Source organism: Taudactylus pleione, unplaced genomic scaffold, assembly GCF_031769625.1.
Source record: "Taudactylus pleione unplaced genomic scaffold, aTauple2 ptg000503l, whole genome shotgun sequence".
Classification (NCBI taxonomy): Eukaryota; Metazoa; Chordata; class Amphibia; order Anura; family Myobatrachidae; genus Taudactylus; species Taudactylus pleione.
The window spans coordinates 520,912-543,739 of NW_028284905.1; the positions used below are offsets into that span (position 1 = coordinate 520,912).

Consider the following 22,828-nt stretch of genomic DNA (forward strand, 5'->3'; position numbering starts at 1 on the left):
AGCATTAATGACAGCCCTATACTACAGATAGTATTAGTGTTCACCATATACTACAGACAGCATTAGAGACTGCCCTATACTATAGACAACATTAGTGATCACCATATACCACAATAAACCATTAATTCAGCATTGAGTAGTGGGAATGGGGGAAAGAGAAATCAGATATAAATCAGCTGCTAACAGGTGGCTGCAACCACCTAAGAAGGAAACAATAATGAAAAAATGAAAAACACAAAGCAGAGCTAAACACCATAGGAAATTATGTGGTATGCTGGAATCAAGAAAAAGAAGAAGGAGAAGCACATGAGGTAAGAGGGCCCTGCTCGTGAAGGCTCACATTCTAAATGGGAGGGGAGACAGGGGATGGGGTATAACATATTTTGGTAAGGCTGGCAGCTGGCCTGGCTCCTGAGGTAAGGTTCCTCATTCCCCACAGCAGCTGCTCCTGTGTGTCACTGGAATCCACACAGGATCCGCTCCAAGCTCACCTACAGGTACCTCCCACCCCATAGCTGCGCCCCCGCTCCTCTTTTTTGGCATACTTATTCTTTGGTGATGCCCACAGAACACAGTGGGGAGAGGCATATAATGAACACACCCACATTTATGGGTTACGAGATGAACCAAATCCCAGTATCAATCTGCTGTCAGTTTGGAGCACGGATTTTAAAAACGAACTTGGCTTTTGGATTGCATGTAAACACATTCAAATTACATGATTTTAGCTGTTTTTATAATTTTTTTTAAAGTAAACCAAATCCAAACCAAAACACTTGAGGGTGGTTTTGCCAAAACCAAAACATGATGAAGAATTAGAACCAAGGTCAAAACACGGGGGCCTGCGTACATCTCTTTTAAGAATGTTCCAAACTCAAACCAATGCTATTAGGGATATTAACCAGAACATGACCTCATTGGGTACACAAATTATCAGCCTACCTGAGGCACCAAGTAGAGCCAGAACCGGCTTTATCCCCTCACCTGCACCTAGGTGGCGTCTGTGCAGGTGAGGGGATAAAGCCGGTCACTTACTTTCCATACAGTCACATACTTTCCATCACCTAGAACAGACATGTCGAAGGTCTAGTGAAATGACAAAAAACATAATACTATATGCAGCACAAGAGAGGCTATCTAAAAGTCTGGTAGTTTACCATGTTTGAGACAAAAACAGTCTAGGCTGCTGTGTTTGGTCCACACATAGCACACAATTTAAAAAGGTAAATTGACTATACTTGACAAATGTATGGTGTGTAATAGTTAAAATGAATCTGATCTCACACACCAACAGGACACATTCCAAGAGGGGCAAATGCTCTGTACCCGGATTTCCATCTTCATTTTTGCTGGACATCACCTGTGGTGTAACACCTTGGATAAGTATAGTAATTCACCACAGGTGACGTTAAATAATATTATAGAGCGAAGGCAAGAAAAATTGAATTTGGTCCATGCTGGAATGGGTCAGGTTTGGAGGTATTGTGTTTTGAGGAGGCTCAGCAATTTGGAATACATACGAAAATACAATTTTACTCAATGCTTAATGTACCAATGCTGTGCAACATACTTGTAGGTGAAATAGCTGGAAATCGCAGAATTCCTAATCTGCCTTCCACTTTCTGTGCTCACAGAGTCACCAGATGTAACTAATAGCCCTACCTTCTCACTGTCTATTACATAAGATTATGCAATAGACAGCAGCTGAGCACAATGACAGAGATTTTATCAAAAGAATTCAGCAAAATCCCACCAGATTTATCAAGACAGCAGAAACTAGTTTTTAATAGCCCAAATGTACATCATGGATCTAGTGGTCTTATGTGTATCATTACACTGCGCTCAGTAGGACTATCAGGAAGTGACAATAGAGTCAGTTGTCAGGAGAAACAGCCATACCCCGAATCCCCTGTAAGGCAATTGAAAAAATGCAGTTGAAATGCACATGACATAATGTATAGGTGTATATTGATGATAACCTGAGGAATGTGTACTTACGCAGCAGCCATCCCTCCAGCATTTGGCATGCCGGAGATGCTATAAAAATCTAACCTGACATCATGTCATGGTGACACTTGGCTAGTTAAGCAGATATAGGTGTAGGATAGGCTCTTTAGTGTGGCTAGGACTTGGCCCAGGTAGCAAGAGAAGGTGGCTTGTGATATGCCTACCACTGTCCCTGTCACTGACTGAAAGTTCCCAGTAGCAAAGAAGTGCAGAACAGTCAGCAGGTGTGTAGGCCTTATATGGCTTGTGACTGTGCACTGTCTGTGAGTTTTAGCGAGGTCATACAGGTACAAGTTGTTGAGGCAGAACATCTGGATGATCTCCTCTTGTCAGACACTGCATTCAGATTAAACCAGCCGCTCCTGGACCCTTTAATTCAGATGGTGTAATCCACATGAAATAACCACCAGTGTCCACATAGCAGAAAAGCCTGAGCCATGGCCGGAATCACCCACAGTGCTGCAGCTGAGTTGGGCACTTTTTATAAGCATCATGATTCAGACTGTCCTAATTGAACTGATTTGCACATGCACACACGCCACTGTTTGACTATTCATTTTGTGCATTGCATTGTAATTTTGGTGTGAGTTCACTCGTGTTGGCAGACACGAATCTTAGTAAATCCACGATTTGCATTGATGTCAACACAATGTTTGGTCCGATGGTGATATGCTGGGACATGTAAAGCAAAGTAATGTTTGACATGTGTAACCTATGCGATTTGGGCTGTAGTAAATCCCCGATTTGTTAACCAACTAGTTTATCACTGAAAAACACAAAAAACACACCAACACGATTCTTAGTAATTTTACCCCTTAGTCTATGGCTTCCTGCTGTCTCCATTCCTTATCACACATAGGGTCTGAGGGCCTGATTCAGCAAGGAACGCAGTTGCTAATACGCACACAATCGGACAATTGTTGCTTATTGTGCGTGAGTGTGCATCACAGTGCGCGAACTGGCCACTGCGATTGGGACTGAGGGCCTGATTCAGAGCCAGATGCTCTGAACGAACGCCCGCTCTGAATCAGGGCGTTTTGCTTTTTTTTGTGCATCCTCCTGGACGCTCACATAGCTGTTGGTTACCACCCACAGCTTATGTGAGCGTCCATGATGATGGTCGCGATGGTCTTGACCATCGCGACCATCGGGCTTGCGATGAGACCCTTGCGGTAGGGTCTCGTCTGCCGCAAGCCCTGGTGTGCTTTTGGCTCTATCAGAGCCAAAAGCACTCCCACTGACATCACTAGTGATGTCAGTGGGGCCGGCCCCAGATGGTAGGCGTTCCCATGGGAACGCCTCAGTCTGGGCAGCCACGCCCCCGGCACGCTCACCAAGGAGGGCGTGCTGTCAATCACCATCGACAGCACGCCCCCTTTGGTGCGAGACCCTTAACGATGGCTTGGCTGTCGTTATTTGGGTCTCGCGCATGTGCACGACAGAGCAGCCTCCGTCGTGCTCATGCGCACTTGGGCAACATCGACCCGCTTGCGAGCGCTCAGCACTCGCGAGCGGGTCTGAATCAGGCCCTGAGATCACAGTGGCTATGCAGACCCATCACAGAGTGATTGACAGGTAGTACCATTTGTGGGTTGTGACGGGGGGGGTCGGCGAAACGCAGGCGTACCAGAGTGTTTTCAAAGAAGAAGAAAATAGAAAGCATCTATTAGAGTGCACTCTGAACTAACAAATATTAAAACGTATACTTTTATTATTATCTATTTAAAATATATCATTTCAAAATCCTGTCCCTAAAGTTTTAAACTCCAGCTGTAGGCATATGAATCCTTATATTTGCTGTGTGTGTGACATGTGTTCATACATAGTTCTCTTTATTAATGATCTCACAAGCCAGATATATTATAGGCAGATTATTATGTCCACAATAGGATTTTTTCGTGGATCACAGAACCTAGTCTATGTCCTTACGCCATATAGCTGGCTGGCACGGTGATCAGGAGATCTTACTCTGTCTCCTCACTCTGTCAGTATGTTTGTCACTCACTGCAATCAGGTTACAGGTAATAACATTGTATCAATGTATGTTCTCAAGTATGGTAAGAAAATAGTGTATAGGGCACAATGTAGCAATATATTCTAAGCACAGACAGGACTCATAATTATAGCAGCAGCCATGCACAAGCCGACGGCCGTTTCACCATTAGCATTTTCAAAGGCTCTAACCCGAGCTATCACTTCCTATGTCTTTTAACCCCCCTGCTTCTATCCCATTGGTTGGGATAATCACAAATATGTCTCAGTATTTCAATAAACTATAATAAAATATATTTTTAGATCTAATAAACTTTAAAGTTCAATCTATTTATTTTCCCTAAAATTTGAATGCATATAGATGCAAAATTCTGTAAGAGTATAAATAATATATTTGTGTTAGTATGTTTTTAATTTATAGAAAAATGTGAATATTAAAATCTCCTTAAAATAATTAAATCCTGTGTTATCCTATAATGATGATACCCTTATTCAATAAATAAAATGTAATGTGTATATTAGGATGAAAATCAATATATATTATCATAAATCATATAAGTGTAATGGTAAATCATATTACACCAAATTGTGTCATAGCAAATAAAGTGTCTATATCAGTCTATATCCTATTCAATTCAATCTGGCACCCTATTGAACTAAATTGAATCCATCTACCTATTATATGGTGACTGCAAAAATCCATACAATATACAGTCAGGTCCATAAATATTGGGACATTGACAGAATTTTCAGATTTTGGCCTCTATTCACCACCACAATGGTTTTGAAATGAAATAAACAATATGTGCTTTAACTGCAGACTTTCAAATTTAATTTGAGGGTAATTATATCCAAATCGGGTGAACGGTGTAGGAATTACAACAGTTTCAATATGTGCCTCCCACTTATTAAGGGGCCAAAAGTAATGGGACTATCAACTCAAAAGCTATTTCATGGACAGATGTGGGCTATTCCCTCATTATTTCATTATCAATTAAGCAGGTAAAAGCTCTGGAGTTGATTCTAGGTGTGACATTTGCATTTGGAATCAGTTGCTGTCAACTCTCAATATGAGATCCAAAGAGCTGTCACTATCAGTGAAGCAAGCCATCATTAGGCTGAAAAATCAAAACAAACCCATCAGAGAGATAGCAAAAACATTAGGTGTGGCCAAATCAACTGTTTGGAACATTCTTAAAAAGAAAGAACGCACCGGAGAGCTCAGCAACACCAAAAGACCCGGAAGACCACGGAAAACAACTGTTGTGGATGACAAAAGAATTATTTCCCTGGTGAAGAAAAACCCCTTCACAACAGTTGGCCAAATCAAGAACACGCTCCAGGAGGTAGATGTATTTGTGTCAAAGTGAACAATCTAGAGAAGACTTCACAACAGTGAATATAGAGGGTTCACAACAAGATGTAAACCATTGGTGAGCCACAAAAACAGGAACACCAGATTACAGTTTGCCAAACAACATCTAAAAAAGCCATTACAGTTCTGGAACAACATCCTATTGACAGATGAGACAAAGATCAACTTGTACCAGAGTGATGGGAAGAGAAGAGAAGGAAAGGAATTGCTCATGATCCAAAACATACAACCTCATCAGTGAAGCATGGTGGTGGTAGTGTCATGGCATGGGCATGTATGGCTGCCAATGGAACTGGTTCCCTTGTATTTATTGATGATGTGACTGCTGACAAAAGCAGCAGAATGAATTCTGAAGTGTTTCGGGCAATATTGTATGCTCCTATTCAGTCAAATGCTTCAGAACTCATTGGACAGCGCTTCACAGTGCAGATGGACAATGACCCAAAGATTACTGCAAAAGCAACCAAAGTGTTTTTTAAGGCTAAAAAGTGGAATGTTATGCAATGGCCAAGTCAATCCCCTGACCTGAATCCGATTGAGCATGCATTTCACTTGTTGAAGACAAAACTGAAGGGAAAATGCCCCAAGAACAAGCAGGAACTGAAGACATTTGCAGTAGAGGCCTGGCAGAGCATCACCAGGGATGAAACCCAGCGTCTGGTGATGTCTATGTGTTCCAGACTTCAGGCTGTAATTGCCTGCAAAGGATTTGCAATAAAGTATTAAAAAGTGAAAGTTAGATTTAGGTTTGTTTCGTTTGTCCCATTACTTTTGGCCCCTTAAAAAGTGGGAGGCACATATAGAAACTGTTGTAATTCCTACACCGTTCACCTGATTTGGATGTAATTACCCTCAAATTAAATCTGAAAGTCTGCAGTTAAAGCTCATCTTGTTTGTTTCATTTCAAAGCCATTGTGGTGGTGAATGGAGGCCAAAATATGAAAATTCTGTCAATGTCCCAATATTTATGGACCTGACTGTATTAAAGATTAAATATATAACATTATATTAAAAAGGTACCTATCTCCATAAGTGACCCTATAGTATGGAAATCTCCTAGTGTAAATAATGCCTAGTTCATATCTAGAGTAAAAAATCATATTAATAAATTATTACTAATGCAAAAATCTTATCTATGTATAAAACAATTTTACAGTGTAATCAAAAATATCAAAAATCTCCTTAAAGTGAGAAGTGAATAAATAAGAAAACATAATTATGTATTCTATACCAAGTGATATAAGTTAGGAAATACCAAAATATACCACAAGTATATGATCATAAATTCTAAAAATTGCATAATTCTATCATGTGCTTGGTGAATAAATAATGTGAGGTACATTACCTATTCAGTAATGTCGTTCATAAATATAAACTATCCTATGTTTTCTAAAAAAAATATTTTGATACTAAAGACTAAAAAATAAGTGTGAAAACAATCAGAAATTATACAAAAATCATGTGAATAAGTGTGAAGTATAATCTTGTATCTTAATAGGCCTAAGGGATAAAAGGGATAAGTCAGAGTTACGCCAGAGTTAAACTGGAGGAAAACTGAGGAAAAACAAACTCAAAACCAGAACGACAACTAGCAACATATTTATGTGAATTACCAAAATCACCATCTTCTGCTTTCTGAATATCCAGGAAACTCCTTACTGCACTCACTGCTTGGACATTGCAAGTAAACCCCTATCTGTGTGCTGCTCTTCTTGATTGATCTTTGTTGATCATAGCACTTCGGACTGGATTGGCTCAGTACATTGTAATTTTTGCCTTCTTACTACATAAATTCTTGTTTGTATTGCCTTTTCCCATTGTGTTCCATCTATCCACTTTAATCATTTGTTTAATAACTAATTCCTTCTCCCACTACTCAGATACCCCTCTTTATATATCACTTTTTGAGCTGCGCTCATGCATTAGCGGCGCTGTTCTTTTATCTGTATTTTTGAATATTTAACAATTTTAATCCACACTGGCCCTCATTCAGAGGTGGTCGCAAGAGGCGAGCGCTCGCTCTGAATGAGGGCGGCCACTTGACTGTTCAAGTGCGGCCTCCTGGTCGCTAGCTAAGCTGTGGGTTACCACCCACAGCTTTAGCGACCGACCAGGTTATTGGTCGCGATGGTCAAGACCATCGCGACCATCAGGGCTTGCGACAAGACCCTAAGGTTGGGTCTCGGCAACCGCAAGCCCCAGGGAGCTTGATCGAGCAGGAAGTCGCCCACTGACATCAGCAATGATGTCAGTGTGGCCGCCCACAAAATGGCAGGTGTTCCTTAAGGAACGCCTCCATTTGTGAAACCACCCCCCAGCCACGCCTACAAAACGGGGCGAGCTGTTGATCAACATCGACAGCCGCCCCTTTTGTAGTGAGCTCCGGAGCGAGAGAATTTCTCTCTCGCTCCGGGGCTTGCGCACACGCAGTGCGGCCGCTGCGCGTGTGCAGGGCCTAAACATTGACACAGTTGCGAGCGCTCAGTGCTTGCGACCGGGTCTGAATGAGGTCCCCTGTCTCTACATCACAGTGTCTCTATATCTCACAGCCTCCACTCCAGTTTTCATCTCACTTATTACCTTGTCCACAGCATGAACATCCTCACTTCAAACACTCCCCTTATTCAGTGCCCACATAATCCTCTACTTTATCAATCCCACTCCTCTTGCCTCTTCCGCTTGCTGTTCCCCCTTTTTTCTCTCATCAGTCTGCTTTCCAACCCTCTACTTCTTTCCCTCCATGGCCATGTTACCCCACCACTGAGCCCCACTCCCTCCTGGTTCTGTCTGTCACCTCCAGTGTTGACAAGAGAAATTCTGGGCCCGGGTACTGCAACATCCTGTGAGACCACAGCATTTTGGGGATGGCTGCACCCATTTGTGGGTGGGTCTAGCATGTGAGATGCACCCACTCACAGGAGCATGGCATAGCACCCAGCAGCTGGGACTAAAGTAGTCACTACTGTATTAGGATGGCAGGACAGTCCCATAATAACTGCATTTTTAGAAGGATGTATGTAGATGCTAAAATGCAACACATAATTACAGTACTACAACTTTACTTTGTACATCTCTCATGTAAATAACATAACACATAAACAATCTATTTTCTGTCATAGAGATAGATGAATGAAGGACTTAATTCTGACATAACATCAGGTTATCTTATACACACACATTCCGCAGCACATATCCTAACCCACTGCTCCATGCTCCTTCCTCACTATCTATCCCATCTGTGTCGCCCCTGTCTGTCTGCCCTTCCCCTTTAGCATGTTGAGCGACAGCACGCCCCCTTTGGTGGGCGGGCCGGGGGGGTGGCTGCCCAGATGGAGGCATTCCCATGTGAACGCCTCCATTTGGGGACGGCCCCACTGACATCACGAGTGATGTCAGTGGGAGAGATTTCGGCTCTATTAGAGCTGAAATCTCTCTGGGGCTTGCGGCAACGAGACCCTACCACAAGTGTCTCGTCGCAAGCCCGATGGTCGCGATGGTCTTGACCATCACGACCATCTTCCTGGCCGCTCACTATAGCTGTGGGTGGTCACCCATAGCTATGCGAGCGGCCAGGAGGCCATTCTAAAAAACAAGAAGGCCGGCCCTGATTCCGGCTCTGAATCAGGGCCACAGTTTTAGCTGCTTTATTCCATTTTTTAAACCAAATCCTCTATTTTCACCTTTGACAATGTTTATGCAAATCTCAGCAGAGGCATATGTGATGCCATGGCTAATGCACATACACAGAAAAAAAAACACATTGATTGATTAATTAATTATTTTTTAGGGGGCACTTGGGAGGGAGAGCACCCAAAAGAGGCAGCAGCCTCTTGATAAATGACACAGGCAGCACAGCACCCCTGCGCACCTACGTTGCTGACAAATGTGGCTAACACGCACAAAAAAAAATTGTTTGTTTTTTTGGGGCCAGCAACCCTACACACCTATGCCGATGACAGGTGTGGCTAACACGCACACCAAACAAATTGTTAGTTTTTACCTCTTTTTTGGGGGGGGGGGGCAGCAGCCCCTGACAGACAGCAGCACAGCACCCCTGCGCAGCTATGCCGATGACAGTGACAGGTGTGGCTAACATGCACACACAAAAAATTAGTTTTTATTTTATTTGGGGGGCAGCAGCCCTTGATAGACAGCAGCACAGCACCCCTGTGAACCTATGCCAATGACAGTGACAGGTGTGCCTAAAATGCGCACAAAAAATAAAATGTTTCACACTGGGGGTGGACAAGCACCCTTGAAGGACAGAGCACCCCTTGGACAACACAGCCAGCCTCTATATGGACAACAGTAGCCAGCCAGCCCCCATATAGACAACAGTAGCCAGCCAGACCCTATATAGACAACAGTAGCCAGCGAGCCCCTATATGGACAACAGTAGCCAGCCAGCCCCTATATGGACAACAGTAGCCAGCCAGCCTCTATGTGGACAACAGTAGCCAGCCAGCCCCTATGTGGACAACAGTAGCCAACCAGCCCCTATGTGGACAACAGAAGCCAGCCAGCCCCTATATGGAAAACAGTAGCCAGCCAGCCCCTATAAGGACAACAGTAGCCAGCCAGCCCCTATATGGACAATAGTAGCCAGCCAGCCCCTATATGGACAACAGTAGCCAGCCAGCCCCTATATGGACAATAGCAGCCAGCCAGCCCCTATGTGGAAAACAGTAGCCAGCCAGCCCCTATAAGGACAACAGTAGCCAGCCAGCCCCTATATGGACAATAGTAGCCAGCCAGCCCCTATATGGACAACAGTAGCCAGCCAGCCCCTATATGGACAATAGCAGCCAGCCAGCCCCTATGTGGACAACAGTAGTCAGACAGCCCCTATATGGGAACAGTAGCTAGCCAGCCCCTATATGGACAACAGTTGCCAGCAAGCCCCTATATGGACAACAGTAGCCAGCCAGCCCCTATATGGACAATAGTAGCCAGCCAGCCCCTATATGGACAACAGTAGCCAGCCAGCCCCTATATGGACAACAGCAGCCAGCCAGCCCCTATAAGGACAACAGTAGCCAGCCAGCCCCTATATGGAGAACAGTAGCCAGCCAGCCCCTATATGGACAACAGTAGCCAGCAAGCCAGCCCCTATATGGACAACAGTAGCCAACGAGATTTATAAAATTACTCTTTATTTGCGCTGTGTTGGTGGTTATGTTTTTCCCCTGGCTGTTGCTGGAAAATTTAGCCACAGCACTTGGCTTATAGTGGTTTAGTGTGACCAGGAATATTGGTCCTCATTCAGACCCAGTTGCAAGCGCTGAGCGCTCGCAACCGGGTCGATGTTTAGGCCCAGCGCACGTGCAGCGGCTGCACTGCGCGTGCGCAAGCCCCAGAGCGAGAGAGAAACTCTCTCACTCCGGAGCTCACTACAAAAGGGCCGGCTGTCAATGCTGATCGACAGCTCGGCCCATTTTGTAGGCATGGTGGGGGGTGCTTTCAGAAACGAAGGCGTTCCTTAAGAATGCCTGCCGTTTTGTGGGTGGCCGCACTGACATCAGCAGTGATGTCAGTGGGGAGCTTCCTGCTCGATCAGAGCAGGAAGCTCCCTGGGGCTTGCGGTTGCCGAGACCCAACCTTAGGGCCTCTTCGCAAGCCCCGATGGTCGCGATGGTCTTCACCATCACGACCATCAACCAACACCGGAATCCAGGAGGACAACAGCCCGAAGGAAGGTAAGCCAGGGTGCCCTTAGTGTTAGCCATGGGGAGGAGGTGCTAGGTCTAGGTAGCATAGCGGGTTAGCATTAGATTTTGGGGGTTAGGGTTAGACACCCCTAGGGGAGAGGCTTAGACACTAAGGGGAGAGGGTTAGGCACATAGGGGGGTAACTAGGTTTAGGCACTATCAAATAGGGTTAGGGTTAGGGTGCGGGGTGGGGAGGGTTAGGGTTAGGCTACAAAATAGGAAGGTTAGGGTTAGGGGGAGAAGGGGAGAGGGTAAGTATACATACCCGACCCCTGTCGGGATACCAACCATTGGGATGCCGCTATTCAGGGCCGGATTAAGGTCTGTGGGGCCCCTGGGCACCAAACATGTGGGGGCCCCTAATAAATGTGACAAACTGGGGGTATGCGCAATGGGGACCTTATGCAGAGCCCCCAGTAGTGTCAGTGCCCACAGTGGTAGTGCCCCGTATGCAGTGCACCCAGTAGTAGTGCCCCTTATGCAGTGCCCCCTATGCAATACTCCCAGTAGTAATACCCCTGTAGTTGTGCCCCAAATAGTAATGCCCCCAGTAGTAATTGGGTGTGTGCCCAATAGTAATGCCCCCTGTATAAATCCCCCAGTAGTAATACCCATGTAGTTGAGCCCCCAATAGTAATGCCCCCAGTAGTCATTCCCCCTTTAGTAGAGCCCTCTGTAGAAATGCCCCCAGTAGTAATGCCCCTCTATTAGTGCCCCCAATACTAATGCTCCCTCTCTAGTAGAGTCCCCAATAGTAATGCCCCTGATTAATGCCCCCAGTAGTAATGCCTCCCCCTCCGAGTAATGCCTCCCCCCGAGTAATGCCCCCAGTAGTAATGCCCCCCCGCCAGTAATGCCCCCAGTAGTAATGCCCCCCGCCAGTAATGCCCCCAGTAGTAATGCCTCCCCCCACCCCGAGTAATGCCCCAGGCGTAATGCTCCCCCCCGAGTAATGTCCCCTGATTAATGCCCCCAGTAGTAATGCCTCCCCCTCCGAGTAATGCCTCCCCCCGAGTAATGCCCCCAGTAGTAATGCCCCCCCGCCAGTAATGCCCCTAGTAGTAATGCCTCCCCCCACCCCGAGTAATGCCCCAGGTGTAATGCTCCCCCCAGTTATGTCCCCTGTAGTAATGCCCCCAGTAGGCCGCTTGCACTACAAAAAAAAAAAAAGCTCATACTTACCTTAAGCTAAGCCCCGCGTCTGCTGCAGTCCGCCCGGCTGCTCCTCTGCACAATGGCAGAGACGTCATGACGTCTCTTCCATAGTGCTCTGCGTGAGCTGGAAGCTGGAGCTCACGTGAACTCAAGCCTCCGACTCCGGCTGCCGCTGCAGGGAGGGAGCCAGGCACCCACTGGTTACAGCGGGCGCCTGGTAAATGGAGCCTCCCTGCGGCACCGGGGTTAGGTTGGCCGGAGGAGGCGGAACTGGTTCCGTCTCCTCCAGTCCACTTTAAACCCCGATGGGTGTGGGGGCCCTTAACGTGTGGGGGCCCAGGGATGGTCGCCCCTGTCGCCCCCCCCCCCCCGTTAATCCTGCCCTACAGCTATTGGTATTTTGACAGGAGGCATCCCAACAGCCGGCATCACATACCGAATCCAATTCTCCCTACTGGGAAAATGATGTATCATAATGTATCATTGTAGTTTTATTCCGTATAGTGTGAGTTGTGTACGGGTATTATTCTAGTTTTTACGCCGGGTCATTACTGCAATTGTGTGTTTAAATATACTCCACCGCTTATATGTAGATATGATTAGTAAGAGCTATAAGCTGAACTAATAGGAGATAGGCCATACCCACTGACTAAGTCCGTGTTGACTAAACTCTTTGGGTGTGGTTTGGAGGACACTGGACGTGTTGACATCACCAGACGGGTTCCAGCTAGTGGAGGACCAGGCAAGGTCCTGGCCGCCCTAAGCCAGCGGGATCGAACACCGGGATCTATCTGGAGGCACCAGTGGGTGATCCTGCTTGTTCTATTTCTAGATGTATGTGAGCATTAATTCAGTAAAATTGATGTTTTATACTTTACTCACAAGGTGTGTCCTCCTTTTTTTTTCTCTCTCCTGGCCTCTTAACTACCACTCCCCAACATTGCCACCCGCTACTCAACCAGAAAGGCAGCAGACTGCCGGACTGCCTGCGGGATCGCAGACCCATACTGAACATGCACAGTATGGGTCAGGCACATGCATGGATTCCTGATAATTGGGAATCTATGTGATCCCTGTCACTGCGTCCGCAGCTGAATCACCCCTTGAAATCCCTCTGCAGACCAACATTGAAGACCATGTCTAGCAGGGCTGCCATCTGGAGTCCCGTTCCCAGAAACACGCTCACAGTGGCTCTGTGTGGCTGCGATCAATGCTTTGCCCGGATCAAAGATTGTGGATTGATCATGTTTTCTGCCACAGTCTGAATGTATCGAGTGGATGTATTAAGTGCTGAGCTGCGAGGTACCCAGAAACCCCCACTGACAGACTGGAGCGCAGGCAACGTGTTCTTAGGCCCTGCCCCCTCGCAGCAATTTTGCAGCAATTCGCGGGTCAATATGGAGGAGGTGGAGCCAATATGATGCAATTTAATTTGATTAGAGTCATTTGGCCTCGCCCCCTCCCATGTGGGCCTTAATCCGGCCCTGTGTGTATGTATACATGTGTGTATATCATATATGTATGTATGTGTATAGATATTTATATATATATACAGTATATATATATATATATAAAAAGAAACCCCCCCATAAAAATCTGGCGTTTGCTCCTGCTGCTCATGAGCCTTCCAAAGTGTGACAGTATGTGTATGAAGCCATATATATTTATATATATATATATATATATATATATATATATAACAAAGGTGCAGCACTCAAGGCGTAAATAAATAATTCAGACTCAGGCCCTTGGCAATTTAAACATTTCAGTTATTGTAAACTGTCGTCAGGAAAAAATATATTTTTTCCTGACGACAGTTTACAATAACTGAAACGTTTAAATTGCCAAGGGCCTTAGGACCTGATTCAGACCTGCACGCGAGCGCTGAGCACTCGCAAGCAGGTCGATGTTGGGCAAGTGCGCATGCGCACGACGGAGGCTGCTCCATCGTGCGCATGTGCGAGACCCGGAAAGCGACGGGCAATCCGTCGCTCCGGTCTCGCTACAAAGTGGGCGTGCTGTCGATGGTGAGTGACAGCGCGCCCCCTTTGGTGGGGGTGCTGGGGGCGTGGCTGCCCAGACGGAGGCGTTCCCACTAGTGATGTCAGTGGGAGTGCTTTTGGCTCTGATAGAGCCAAAAGCACTCGAGGGCTTGCGGCCATGAGACCCTACCGCAAGGGTCTCGTCGCAAGCCCGATGGTCGCGAAGGTCTTGACCATCGCGACCATCATCATGGACGCTTGCATAAGCTGTGGGTGGTAACCCACAGCTATGCGAGCGTCCAAGAGGCCGCACGCCCTGATTCAGAGCGGGCGCTCGTTAAGAGTGTCTGGCTCTGAATCATGCCCTGAGTCTGAATTATTTATTTACGCCTTGAGTGCTGCACCTTTGTTCTATATACATGTGCATTTGCTTCTGTGAGGGCACCAGCATCAGTTGTTTATTTATCTTTGGAAGTGCCAAACCTCTGTTCTGTACTATATATATATGTATGAAACAAAACAGAAAAGAAATATGCCCGCGCTCGGTTTTAGCCGTATAATACATGGTACCAGCAGCATGGCAATATTAATGCCATAAATGTATACAAAACAGAAAATCTTTTGCTATCGGCCTAACAATAATATACTGCAAATGTATGTGTGTGCAGCAAATAAAACAAAGGCGATTTTGTCATGAATTGATCAAAGCATATAAGCCTGCAGCCCAGCATCAAGGGACTCCATTTTTCTACAGGTCCCTAACACTAGCATATATGCCCATTGCAGGTAAATGCACTCACCTCCTAGATACAGAGGGACACATCTATACAGGGGCATATATATATATATATATATATATATATATATATATTGGGCCTGGTTCAAAGGTGCATGCAGTATCAATGCCACATGCAAGTGGCCGATGTTTTTCAGTCTGCGCGCATGTCTGAGTTGCACTGCACTAACATCCAATAGTTACCGACAGGAGCCAAAGAACGAATTGGACTCAAGAGTTAGGGATTTCAGTGGCCATTCGTGGGAGGTAACATGGGTGTGGCTAGCCGGACGTGGCATGTCACGTGTGTGTCGCTGTTTTTAAACAAACAATTGCACTGACCCCGGCGGCCATGCTCAAAAAAAGATTCTGTGTCTTCAAAGGGCTGGTGCAGTCTCCAATTATGCAAACGATCTTAATACGCACAGCGTCAGATTAGCGCATACTTGCCAACTCGAGTAAGTGTGGAGCAATACTCACTATCAGCTGGATTGCAGTCTTGTGTTTCCTGCTGCCGGTACAGCTCCACCCTACGCTGAGAACCAGAACATACATTATTGCGGTAAGACTCTGACTGCCGAACCATTACACAGACCCCTCATTCATAGCATCAAGGCTCCTATTGGGGTGAACATACTGTGTCACGTAGTTCACCGCTGTATACTGGTTACAGATGCGATATCAGCTTAATGTCTTCAGTGCTCTAAGGCATTACAAGCTATTGTTACTGTGACACATACCATCAAGGAGATTTTCTGATACTAAAGTTACTTTTCACAGTGGCTGTGTTTACAGGAGACTGTATCCAATTGTCAGTTGATACATTTCTTTGTACATTACACTTACTGGATATAACAGAAAAAAGGAAAATATTATAAAATTATTTTATACCCTTGTAGGGAGACTATTTGTATGTATTTTTATTTAGGTTATATAGTAAATAGGGGCCTGATTCAGCACAGATCGCAGCTGTGATTACGCACATAAAGAATCTGCGAAAATATGCTAATGCCTGCAGCAACTCAGCCAGCATAAAGACACCCAAATCCGCTATCTCACATCCATAGCACCTCGCAGTCCTGTGTATACATCAGTAACATCAGCCACAGCTCAGCCAGCATAGAGACACCGACTACTGCTATCTCACATCTGTAATATCTCATAATCCTGTGTATACATCAGTAACATCAGCCACAGCTCAGCCAGCATAGAGACACCCACTACTGCTATCTCACATCTGTCATACCTCACAGTCCCGTGTATACATCTTTAACATCAGCCACAGCACAGCCAGCATAGAGACACCGACTACTGCTATCTCACATCTGTAATACCTCACAGTCCTGTGTATACATCTGGAACATCAGCCACAGATCAGCCAGCTTAGAGACGCCCACTACTGCTATCTCACATCTGTAATACCTCACAGTCCTGTGTATACATCTGTAACATCAGCCACAGATCAGCCAGCATAGAGACACCCACTACTGCTATCTCACATCTGTAATACCTCACAGTCCTGGAAAAACATCTGTAACATCAGCCACAGCTCAGCCAGCATAGAGACACCCACTACTGCTACGTCACATCTGTAATACCTCACAGTCCTGTGTATACAGCTGTAATATCAGCCACAGCTCAGCCAGCATAGAGACACCCACTACTGCTATCTCACATCTGTAAAACCTCACAGTCCTGTGTATAAATCTGTAACATCAATCACAGCTCAGCCAGCATAGCGACACCCACTACTGCTATCTCACATCTGTAATACCTCACAGTCCTGTGTATACATCTGTAACATCAGCCACAGCTCAGCCAGCATAGAGACACCCACTACTGCTATCTCACATCTGTAACACCTCACAGTCCTGTGTATACATCTGTAACATCAGCCACAGCTCAGCCAGCATAGAGACTCCCACTACTGCAGTCTCACATCTGTAATACCTTACAGTCCTGTGTATACATCAGTAACATCAGCCACAGCTCAGCCAGCATAGAGACACCCACTACTACTTTCTCACATGTGTAATACCTCACAGTCCTGGGTATACATCAGTAACATCAGCCACAGCACAGCCAGCATAGAGACACCCACTACTGCTATCTCACATCTGTAATACCTCACAGTCCTGGGTATACATCATTAACATCAACCACAGCTCAGCCAGCATAGAGACACCCACTACTGCTTTCTCACATCTTTAATACCTCACAGTCCTGGGTATACATCAGTAACATCAACCACAGCTCAGCCAGCATAGAGACACCCACTACTGCTTTCTCACATCTTTAATACCTCACAGTCCTGGAAATACATCTGTAACATCAGCCACAGCGCAGCCAGCATAGAGACACCCACTGCTGCTGTCTCACATCTGTAATACCTCACAGTCCTGGGTATACATCATTAACATCAACCACAGCTCAGCCAGCATAGAGACACCCACTACTGCTTTCTCACATCTTTAATACCTCACAGTCCTGGGTATACATCAGTAACATCAACCACAGCTCAGCCAGCATAGAGACACCCACTACTGCATTCTCACATCTTTAATACCTCACAGTCCTGGAAATACATCTGTAACATCAGCCACAGCTCAGCCAGCATAGAGACACCCAATTCCACTATCTCACATCTGTAATACCTCACAGTCCTGTGTATACATCTGTAACATCAGCCACAGCTCAGCCAGCATAGGGACACCCACTACTGCTATCTCACATCTGTAAAACCTCACAGTCGTGTGTATAAATCTGTAACATCAGTCACAGCTCAGCCAGCATAGCGACACCCACTACTGCTATCTCACATCTGTAACACCTCACAGTCCTGTGTATACATCTGTAACATCAGCCACAGCTCAGCCAGCATAGAGACGCCCACTACTGCTATCTCACATCTGTAACACCTCACAGTCCTGTGTATACATCTGTAACATCAGTCACAGCTCAGCCAGCATAGCGACACCCACTACTGCTATCTCACATCTGTAATACCTCACAGTCCTGTGTATACATCTGTAACATCAGTCACAGCTCAGCCAGCATAGAGACGCCCACTACTGCTATCTCACATCTGTAACACCTCACAGTCCTGTGTATACATCTGTAACATCAGTAACAGCTCAGCCAGCATAGCGACACCCACTACTGCTATCTCACATCTGTAACACCTCACAGCCCTGTGTATACATCTGTAACATCAGCCACAGCTCAGCCAGCATAGAGACGCCCACTACTGCTATCTCACATCTGTACTTCCTCACAGTCCTATGTATACATCAGTAACATCAGCCACAGCTCAGCCAGCATAGAGACACCCACTACTGCTATCTCACATCTGTAATACCTCACAGTCCTGTATATACATCTGTAATATCAGCCACAGCTCAGCCAGCATAGAGACACCCACTACTGCTACGTCACATCTGTAATACCTCACAGTCCTGTGTATACAGCTGTAACATCAGCCACAGCTCAGCCAGAATAGGGACACCCACTACTGCTATCTCACATCTGTAAAACCTCACAGTCCTGTGTATAAATCTGTAACATCAGTCACAGCTGAGCCAGCATAGCGACACCCACTACTGCTTTCACACGTCTTTAATACCTCACAGTCCTGTGTATATATCTGTAACATCAGCCACAGCTCAGCCAGCATAGAGACAGCCACTACTGCTATATCACATCTGTAATACCTCACAGTCCAGTGTATACATCTGTATCATCAACCACAGCTCAGCCAGCATAGAGACGCCCACTACTGCTATCTCACATCTGTAGTTCCTCACAGTCCTATGTATACATCTGTAACATCAGCCACAGCTCAGCCAGCATAGAGACACCCACTACTGCTTTCTCACATCTTTAATACCTCACGGTCCTGTGTATACATCAGTAACATCAACCACAGCTCAGCCAGCATAGAGACACCCACTACTGCTTTCTCACATCTTTAATACCTCACAGTCCTGGAAATACATCAGTAACATCAACCACAGCTCAGCCAGCATAGAGACACCCACTGCTGCTATCTCACATCTGTAATACCTCACAGTCCTGGGTATACATCAGTAACATCAGCCACAGCTCAGCCAGCATAGAGACACCCAATTCCACTATCTCACATCTGTAATACCTCACAGTCCAGTGTATACATCTGTAACATCAGCCACAGCTCAGCCAGCATAGGGACACCCACTACTGCTATCTCACATCTGTAAAACCTCACAGTCCTGTGTATAAATCTGTAACATCAGTCACAGCTCAGCCAGCATAGCGACACCCACTACTGCTTTCACACATCTTTAATACCTCACAGTCCTGTGTATATATCTGTAACATCAGCCACAGCTCAGCCAGCATAGAGACACCCACTACTGCTATCTCACATCTGTAACCCCTCACAGTCCTGTGTATACATCTGTAACATCAGCCACAGCTCAGCCAGCATAGAGACGCCCACTACTGCTATCTCACATCTGTAATACATCACAGTCCTGTGTATACATCTGTAACATCAGCCACAGCTCAGCCAGCATAGAGACACCCACTACTGCTATCTCACATCTTTAATACCTCACAGTCCTGGGTATACATCAGTAACATCAACCACAGCTCAGCCAGCATAGAGACAACCACTACTGCTATCTCACATCTGTAATACATCACAGTCCTGTGTATACATCTGTAACATCAGCCACAGCTCAGCCAGCATAGAGACACCCACTACTGCTATCTCACATCTGTAATACATCACAGTCCTGTGTATACATCTGTAACATCAGCCACAGCTCAGCCAGCATAGAGACTCCCACTACTGCTGTCTCACATCTGTAATACCTCACAGTCCTGTATATACATCAGTAACATCAGCCACAGCTCAGCCAGCTTAGAGACACCCACTACTGCTTTCTCACATCTGTAATACCTCACAGTCCTGTATATACATCTGTAAAATCAGCCACAGCTCAGCCAGCATAGAGACGCCCACTAGTGCTATCTCACATCTGTAATACCTCACAGTCCTGTGTAAACATCAGTAACATCAGCCACTGCTCAGCCAGCACAGACACCCAATTCCGCTATCTCACATCTGTAATACCTCACAGTCCTGTGTATACATCTGTAACATCAGCCACAGCACAGCCAGCATAGACTCCCACTACTGCTATCTCACATCTGTAATACCTCACAGTCCTGTATATACATCTGTAAAATCAGCCACAGCTCAGCCAGCATAGAGACGCCCACTACTGCTATCTCACATCTGTATTTCCTCACAGTCCTGTGTAAACATCAGTAACATCAGCCACTGCTCAGCCAGCACAGACACCCAATTCCGCTATCTCACATCTGTAATACCTCACAGTCCTGTGTATACATCTGTAACATCAGCCACAGCACAGCCAGCATAGACTCCCACTACTGCTATCTCACATCTGTAATACCTCACAGTCCTGTGTATACATCTGTAACAACAGCCACAGCACAGCCAGCATAGAGACACCCACTACTGCTACGTCACATCTGTAATACCTCACAGTCCAGTGTATACAGCTGTAACATCAGCCACAGCACAGCCAGCATAGGGACACCCACTACTGCTATCTCACATCTGTAAAACCTCACATTCCAGTGTATAAATCTGTAACATCAGTCACAGCTCAGCCAGCATAGCGACACCCACTACTGCTTTCACACATCTTTAATACCTCACAGTCCTGTGTATATATCTGTAACATCAGCCACAGCTCAGCCAGCATAGAGACACCCACTACTGCTATCTCACATCTGTAATTCCTCACAGTCCTGTGTATACATCAGTAACATCAGCCACAGCTCAGCCAGCATAGAGACACCCACTACTGCTTTCTCACATCTTTAATACCTCACAGTCCTGTGTATACATCTGTAACATCAGCCACAGCACAGCCAGCATAGACACCCACTACTGCTATCTCACATCTGTAATACCTCACAGTCCTGTGTATATATCTGTAACATCATCCACCGCTCAGACAGCAAAGAGACACCCACTACTGCTATCTCACATCTGTAATACCTCACAGTCCTGTGTATACATCTGTAACATCAGCCACAGCACAGCCAGCATAGAGACACCCACTACTGCTACGTCACATCTGTAATACCTCACAGTCCAGTGTATACAGCTGTAACATCAGCCACAGCTCAGCCAGAATAGGGACACCCACTACTGCTTTCACACATCTTTAATACCTCACAGTCCTGTGTATATATCTGTAACATCAGCCACAGCTCAGCCAGCATAGAGACACCCACTACTGCTATCTCACATCTGTAATACCTCACAGTCCTGTGTATGCATCTGTAACATCAACCACAGCTCAGCCAGCATAGAGACAACCACTACTGCTATCTCACATCTGTAATACCTCACAGTCCTGTGTATACATCTGTAACATCAGCCACAGCACAGCCAGCATAGAGAAACCCACTACTGCTATCTCACATCTGTAATACATCACAGTCCTGTGTATACATCTGTAACATCAGCCACAGCTCAGCTAGCATAGAGACTCCCACTACTGCTGTCTCACATCTGTAATACCTCACAGTCCTGTGTATACATCAGTAACATCAGCCACAGCTCAGCCAGCATAGAGATACCCACTGCTGCTTTCTCACATCTGTAATACCTCACAGTCCTGTATATACATCTGCAACATCAGCCACAGCTCAGCCAGCATAGAGACGCCCACTAATGCTATCTCACATCTTTAATTCCTCACAGTCCTGTGTAAACATCAGTAACATCAGCCACTGCTCAGCCTGCATAGACACCCAATTCCGCTATCTCACATCCATAATACCTCACAGTCCTGTGTATACATCTGTAACATCAGCCACAGCACAGCCAGCATAGACACCCACTACTGCTATCTCACATCTGTAATACCTCACAGTCCTGTGTATATATCTGTAACATCATCCACCGCTCAGACAGCAAAGAGACACCCACTACAGCTATCTCACATGTGTAATACCTCACAGTCCTGTGTATACATCTGTAACATCAGCCACAGCACAGCCAGCATAGAGACACCCACTACTGCTACGTCACATCTGTAATACCTCACAGTCCAGTGTATACAGCTGTAACATCCGCCACAGCTCAGCCAGCATAGGGACACCCACTACTGCTATCTCACATCTGTAAAACCTCACATTCCAGTGTATAAATCAGTAACATCAGTCACAGCTCAGCAAGCATAGCGACACCCACTACTGCTTTCACACATCTTTAATACCTCACAGTCCTGTGTATATATCTGTAACATCAGCCACAGCTCAGCCAGCATAGAGACACCCACTACTGCTTTCTCACATCTGTAATACCTCACAGTCCTGTGTATGCATCAGTAACATCAACCACAGCTCAGCCAGCATAGAGACAACCACTACTGCTATCTCACATCTGTAATACCTCACAGTCCTGTGTATACATCTGTAACATCAGCCACAGCACAGCCAGCATAGAGACACCCACTACTGCTATCTCACATCTGTAATACATCACAGTCCTGTGTATACATCTGTAACATCAGCCACAGCTCAGCTAGCATAGAGACTCCCACTACTGCTGTCTCACATCTGTAATACCTCACAGTCCTGTGTATACATCAGTAACATCAGCCACAGCTCAGCCAGCATAGAGATACCCACTGCTGCTTTCTCACATCTGTAATACCTCACAGTCCTGTATATACATCTGTAACATCAGCCACAGCTCAGCCAGCATAGAGACGCCCACTAATGCTATCTCACATCTGTAATTCCT

At 45.9% G+C, this 22,828-nt stretch overlaps 1 protein-coding gene across 1 annotated transcript in view; it reads left to right on the plus strand.

Annotated features, from left to right (window-relative positions):
- Nucleotides 1–264: 264 nt before the first annotated feature.
- LOC148501762 (carboxypeptidase O-like) overlaps nucleotides 265–22,828 on the plus strand; it is a 105,006-nt gene continuing 82,442 nt past the window's right edge. Inside the window, exon 1 of the mRNA XM_088450024.1 lies at nucleotides 265–311. Within this exon, the coding sequence (XP_088306150.1) occupies nucleotides 265–311 (47 nt within the window). The remainder of the gene's footprint in view (nucleotides 312–22,828) is intronic.